The sequence below is a fragment of the Oratosquilla oratoria genome, chromosome 9 (genome assembly GCF_046742065.1).
Source record: "Oratosquilla oratoria isolate Oo_2021 chromosome 9, ASM4674206v1, whole genome shotgun sequence".
NCBI lineage: Eukaryota > Metazoa > Arthropoda > Malacostraca > Stomatopoda > Squillidae > Oratosquilla > Oratosquilla oratoria.
The window spans coordinates 27,776,039-27,783,538 of record NC_134785.1 but is presented as its reverse complement, the minus strand read 5'-3'; the positions used below and the strand labels follow the sequence as shown (position 1 = coordinate 27,783,538).

Here is a 7,500-nt window from a genome sequence, read left to right as displayed (position 1 = left end):
AATATTCTGTTTATGATTTTTTTTTTTTTTTTTTTAATTGAACGATTTCTTATCTTACTATTAACAAACTAAACTGATCTTATCCGCCCTAGATGAGGGTATGATGCCACATTCCCCCTTATGACTCCCATCAAACAATTTTATTTTATTAAAAAAAAAATCCTTTTCGCCTTTCGACCATACATGGATTGTGATCTGGGAGACCATATTGATATTCTCTTTATCAGGAATTCTCTTTAAAATTCGGAAACGTTCCAAAACTAGGACATTTTCTTCCGAATATCGGAAAGTTCCGGTTATCATCAGGGGATTTTATTCAGCTGGAAGGTTAACCCACTCCAGCAGCCGAAGAGCTACACCTCGCAGTCGCTGGTAACACCAACGAATTTATAGTTACATTAGGCTGACACTTGTCACTATTAAAAACTATGAAACAGCACATCTATGGGTAGTGGTAGGGGATTGGTGGTCGAAAATTATGGTGGTGGTAGTGATGGTGGTGACAGTGGTAGTATTAGTGGTATTATATTTCATTACCAATAGCCAGGGCTTCTATCTTTGGGGACAATTGAAGAGATAAAAAGATTAAAAGGATATTATCTTAGGCCGGACACCAACTAATCACGATGAAAACAAACAAGCAGACATATAAATAAACAAATAAATAAATAAAGAATTTGAAACAGAAATGATAAACTCACTATTTATTGTGTAGATGTCGCCCCGATAATGTCTAATTACAGACAACACCGTCACTGGATCCTCCATGGCCGATGACGTCACACTTCCCGCCAAAACTGATATCAAAACAAAGACGACAACGACGGTGGCGGCCATATTGGATCCCAGGAAGTGGGGAAACTGGTATAGTCGAAAAAATCTTTTTGGTCTTTTCATTTCTATATGTTTTTCGTGACGAAAAGAGATGAAAAGAACCCACAATATTAATCTTATGTTTTTCACTTCATTGTGGAGACGTCTACAAAGATTGTGCGTCTGTTAAGTCCAGTTCACATGGTACGTCCACGACAAACAAAAAGCCAACGCTGGTGTGGGCCGTTTGGTCCATGGTGAGTTGAAATTGTCTTCATTCCATTCTTGTCCTCCACATCCTGTCGAAGAAAATAACAATACTGTAAAACTATTTACCATCTATGCTTAAAGACACAAAACAATACAAAAGAATAATAACAAAGAAGAAATGTATATTTATAAGTCTGAAATTAAGAATGTATGAACAATTGTACATGGATTTAAAGGCCATAATTCACCCTTCTCTGTGAAACATAGGAATACTAAGAAAGATTGCTTGAATCAATCAATTATTGGAGGAATTTTCATATCAAATGTTTTGAAATTCATTCCACTGCCCCAGTCGTCGTCTGACTGTTATCTTTAGTTTTTTTTTTTTTTATGTATTCGTCTAATATCTATTGACTTATCTATTTATGTACTCATTATTACAACACCTTACCTTTTACTCTTATTCCTATTTTTCATTGTTATATGATTACTGGTTCATTGACTCCTTAATCTATTTACGCATTTATTATTAGGATTACTATTTCATTTATCATGTCACATTTTTCGCATTTTTATCCTTAATAATTATTTTATTAGTCTATTTACTTATAACTCATCAATTATTGTTTACTTTGTTTGCCTCCAGAAATCGGAATCTACAAAATCTGGAACGGAATCTTCCGAAATCTGAAAAATTATCGAGATTATTTTTTTATTATTATTATTTTTATCATCTTTATAATTAAATATTATTATATTATTATTATTATTATCTTTATTATTAAATATTATTATTATTATTATTATTGTTATTGTTATCATTATTATTATTATTTGCTTATATAATTCGCTTTACTTCCGAATACAGTTTAGAGATTCCCAATAAAGAAGAATCTGTAGGTCCATCTATCTCTGGCCTTTGACATTAATTTATCATATATAGTTCACTCGATCTTATTCACCATATCTTTTAAATTATCTGTTTGCTTGTCAATCTATTCATCTAACTGTTTACGTTTTAATTTACTTGTTTAGTTATTCATTGAAATATATTCATCTACTTACCTACTTAGTAGTTTATATATTCTAACGTTTTCATATTCATTCATTTTAAAATATTTACTTTTCACTCCCTCCTTCCTTCCCTCCCTCCCTCGCTCCCTCTCTCCCTCCCTCCACTCTTTCCACTCCCTCATTCACTCCCTCCCTTTCTCCCTCCCTCCCTCACTCACTCACTCACTCACACCCTCCCCCACTCATTCACTCCCTCCCTTAATTTCTTCCTCACTCACTCCCTCACACCCTCTCTCCCTCCACTCACTCCCTCCCTCTCTCACTCACTCTCTCACCCCTTACCTCCCTCCTTCACTCACTCCTACCTCCACTCACTCTCTCCCTCCCTCCACTCCACTCCCTCCCTGAATCCCTCCCTCCCTCCCTCCCTCACTCACTCACTCACTCCCCCTTTCCCTCCCTCCTTCACTCACTCCCTGTCTCCACTCCCTCTCTCTCTCCCTCCCTCCACTCCCTCTCTCATTCACTCCCTCTCTTCCTCCCTCCCCCCTCCCTCTCTCCAGGTCCAATCTCGGACTATTGGCCGGAACAATATACTCTACAGTATATACCTATGTATATGCGCACGCGGAGTATATATTATATATATATATATATATATATATATATATATATATATATACATATACACATATATATATTATATATATATATGTATACATATATAAATATATATATGTATATATAATATATATATATGTATATATATATATATTATATATATAATATATATATATATATATATATATATATATATGCATGCATTTGTATATACGCACACATGCTAGTACACACACACACACAATTATATGTATATATATATATATATATATATATATGTATATATATTATATATATATATACACATATATGTATATATATATGAATGCATTTGTATATACACACACGCACGCACACACACGCACACACACACACATATACTGTATATATATATATATATATATATATATATATATATATATATATACATACATATTCATGTACAATGTTTTTTACACATACAAAATCAAACTGATCTAATGTATGCAGATAAAAGAATTCGGGCCGAGGTACGAGAGACCACGTGAGAAGCACTCGGCCAATCGCTGGTTCCTTTGGAAAAAAAAAAAAAAAAAAAAAAGTCTTTGGGGACGTAACTACCTCCAAGGGGTCTTCGGGGCACTCCACAGTGAGGAGTGGGAGGAGAAAGAGGAGGAGGAGGAGGAGGAGGAGGAGGAGGAGGAGGAGGAGGAGGAGAAGGAGGAGGGACCATCATTGGGGTTGTTAGGCCGGCCAGGTAAGGTGAACTAAAGAAACAGGATGAAGGAAGTGGGAGGGAGGGAGGGAGTGGGAGTGCAGGCACAGGTCCTAAGGCAAGTGTGAATTCGAGTCACCGATTATGTGACGTGAATGGATTTGTATCACGTATGTGATGTGAACTGCAAGCGGAAGTGATGGGCCTGAGCAGGTGAACGTTGTTACAGGTACTCTCTCTCTACTGGGAAGTCTTCAATATATGGAGCGAGACGTTCCAAAATTCAGAAAGTTCCGTATACCAGAAGGATTTTTTTTTTTCGAAAGGCGTTTTACGGAAATGGCAAGAACTGGTTTACCAATAGAGTGGTTAACGAATGGAATAGGCACAGTAACCAGGTAGTGAGTACTGTGACAACTGGTTGTTTTCAGAGATCAAATAACTTTATGGGTAAGGGACATGGAACTGTATAGTGTGGGCCTAATGGTCGTTAACAGTGGTTAAGGACTGGAATAGACTTAGTAACCATGTAGTGAGCGCTGGAACATTTGGTTATTTTAAAAGAAGAGTAAGGATGACATGTGGTAATGAACATGGAACTGTCTAGTGTGGGCCTTATGGTCTCTTAGGTTTTCGGGTTTTAGACTTATGCGTCTTTTGAAAGCAAGGTTCTTGCTTCCCCAGGAGACGATCATCTCCAGTTGGAACATCACCTTTGCCCTATGTACTCAGACAGACAGGTAGTTGTTACTCGCTCCTGGGAGGCGGGATTAGAGTCTAACTTGCTACAGGGAAACAGTAACAGATATTTTTTTTTGCGTCAGATGCTAATAGGTTGTCGTAAGTATTTGTTCCATCCATCATAGGTGTGTGTGTGTGTGTGTGTGTGTGTGTGTGTGTGTGTGTGTGTGTGTGTGTGTGTGTGTGTGTGTGTGTGTGTGTGTGTGTGTGTTTTGAATATTGTATAACGGAATCACTTCTGACAAACCTAACGCCGGCTCTGTTTGCTTCGGCTCGGGTCCCTCGTCCCTTCGTCGGAAGAGAGCGAAAAGGCAAGAAGGGCCTTGGGCGACGGATTCCGAGGGCGAGCGGAGGACGTCCCGCTCCTTCGCCTACCTGGAGGGAACGGACCCCTGGTGGTGGAGGGCGAGGGCCAGCCATCCCCAAGGGACGACCTCGCCTTTAGGAGGTGTGGCATGTCCCACCTCAAGTTCCACCACCTACTCTTCGTCTTTCTGTGGTCCTGGGACGCACTCGTGGCGGCGATTACGAGCGCAGGTTGTCCCACCACGAGACTCTCCGGGTGCAAAAGGCGTCAGGCTGTGGTTTTGCGGAGTCCCTAAGGTCGTTTGAGTGAAGTCTCCTCCAGATGGCGCTGAGGATCTGCGGCCGAGGTCCTCACCGTTGCTCTTTGGGGGCAGGTAACGGTCACTGCTGGGAATCGGAGGAAAATTGCGGGACTTGAACCCGCGACTAGGAAGTTACAACAAGACCCGCGCGCTTCCGATTGCGCCACTAGGCCGCGGAACTTTTTTCCCGCAAGGCGACAGAAAATTTGACCCTTGGAGACCCAACCCAAAAGGTTTCACTTGGATGAATAAAGTTGCCTGGCGATGTTGTTATTCTTGCTTATCTTTTGTATGTACTTCCATTACCAATAAAATGCTCGTTGACGGAGGGAATCGATTTTAAATTATTTACATTGACTCGTGTAAAAAAAAAAAATCTTTAATTTGTTTGGGCAGCCATGCTGGGTGGTGGACTATCCCCTATTGGGCGCGTCTTCGGGTGGCGGATGGGGCAACGGCCTCTCGTTAGTGTGGTTGTAGTAACTGGCTCAAGTACCACTTTAAGTCGTTTGCAGTCGACCTTGTAGCCAATAGTCACCCCTTGTCTTTGACTAATATGTAATATGCTTGGCATGCCTTCCTTGCTCAGAGATTATGTTCATTGGTGTCATCTCACCAATGTATAGAGTTGTTGTGATTTTTTATTTAATTATAAAAGAATTAAGGAATAAAAATTTCCTTAACGTCTTATCCTTACTTACTCAGTAGTAGCACACGTACCAGGGAACCAACTGGCGTAGGAGTTTGAGAGCCAGAGTGGATTTATGTTGGCGCATCATTCTGTAAATGATCCAATACCTAACTCAAGGAAAACTCTCACTGGTGATGTGGCCTACAACTTATGGCCGCTGCCTGCACTGCATCTGTGCATTAGGCAAACATCAACAGACCAATACTCTGGCAAGATGCTGCAGCTGTCTTTAGCCCCTGTCCATCCAGAGTCCACCTTTTGCCGTCAGCCAATACACTCCAGATATGTGGTTGGGCAAGCGTATGTTCCCTTCACCACGTTAAATTGTGCAGGTTTCTCCCGCCTATAAATATCACAGATAAAGTACGAAAACTCAAAAGTCCCTCTGCGATGGGCGAGGACCAGGTCAAGATGTGGTTGGGAGCTCCTGGACGATGAACTTCTAGAATGTGATAGTCGTTAAACGGTAAATGACGGGAGCTGGCTGACTGGACTCTTTGCTCATGTTCAGAGCGACTGGGCAGTCCTTTTTAGGACAGATCTGCCCATCCCCAGTGGGGACTAGGACCTAGAAAATGTGGCCTGACTTTTTGTCCCAAAACGAGAGCATCAAGAGGACTTGGAGCTAGGTGCAGCTAGTGAGGCGACAGAAGGATAATTCACCTTATCCTCACTGCGACAGACTATTGCTTGTGACAAAATCAGTCTGTGCTGCTCACCGAGGTGGAGGGCGTCATCGTTTCGATGGACCACCTTAAGCAAGGAAGCAAAACTGCTCTTTGATAACCCACATGAACTGGATATTATATATATATATTTTTTCTTTTTTTCAGTCTGCTTTAACCAGATAGGAAAATCCCTCTAGCTGCTTGTCTTGACCTGTCCATGACAGTTGTCCTGGGGTTCCAGTACTGGCTGCCACCAGGGTACTTTATCCAGCTGAAGTGACGCCGCTCTTCAGCTGGCGTCGGAGGCGTGACCGACACTTCGTTTTCCAGTTTCCTGCACTGCTGTACGTCCATTGCAGCAGCGAGAGAACCTCGTGGCGGGACGGCGTCCGCGCGTCCTCTTCGGGAGGAAGGGCCATCGGCGCCACGAGTGCGTCCCCGGACGGTGGAGAGACGAAGAGGAGGCAGAACTTGAGGCGGAACCTATCACACCTCCTGAAGGCGAGGGCCGAACCTCGTCCTCCATCGCCCGGGATCCGTTCCCTCAAGGCAAGAAATGAGGCGGGACCTCATCCAGGCGAGAGGGCGGGCGGGACTTCTCCTCCTCCTCGCCCTCGCAGCCCGTCGCCGCCCTCTGTCGGTCGGCAGCCTAGGATCCTCCTTGTCCTTTCGATCTCTGCCGACGAAGGGACGAGGGATCCGAGGCAAAGCAATACGGGGCGATGTTGGGTTGGCGAAGAACACAGATGGACCCATGATTACATACATACATACATACGTACATACATACATACGCACATACATAACGTCATATCTGAAGAACAAACACAACATAAAGACATCACGGCACAATTCAAATTTGAACACAACTGTCATGACTGCACGAGAAGATTAAAATATTCAAATGCAGTACAGATCAGACATCACCGCCAAGCAATTAAGAGACAACAAAGGTACTGTTTGTGTTTAAGGTCGACCTTCCCTGTTCCCCAGGTTAGCAAAATGACACTAAATGCAGATTTGCCACATGTCAACATAGCACACACTTCTAGGACCCGAGTCACCTATCCAAATCCCTAGAGGTCTTTCTACATGAAACCAATCCAGATTCTGTAAAATGTGTACTCTGTCACTATACCTGATGATAATTGCTGTTACGGGCGAAACGTTGTAGGTTAGTGAGTGTAAGGAAAATATAAATTTGTTTTGTTTTATTTGGTAATGCTAGGTTTTGTCGTTCACCTACAGCTATTAATTCTATAATGAAAATGCCACCAAGAAAATAATAATTAACGTTAAGTATGCATTCTTATTCAACCGAAAACATTTACAAGAAAACTTGCTCCCTAAATTCACGAATATCTGTCTATACCTGTCTATCTATTTATCTATCTATAAACCTTGGTTAAGACTTACACAATTATGTTAATAGACCCTATC

At 41.8% G+C, this 7,500-nt stretch overlaps 1 protein-coding gene across 3 annotated transcripts in view; it reads right to left on the bottom strand.

Annotated features, from left to right (window-relative positions):
• Positions 1 to 7,500, bottom strand: part of sha (shavenoid) — a 208,662-nt gene that overhangs the window by 103,704 nt on the left and 97,458 nt on the right. For all 3 annotated transcript variants that reach the window (XM_076190139.1, XM_076190141.1, XM_076190140.1), the window contains exon 3: positions 702 to 1,112. In XM_076190139.1, coding sequence (XP_076046254.1) covers positions 702 to 897 — 196 coding nt within the window. In that variant the 5' untranslated portion in view covers positions 898 to 1,112. The remainder of the gene's footprint in view (positions 1 to 701; positions 1,113 to 7,500) is intronic.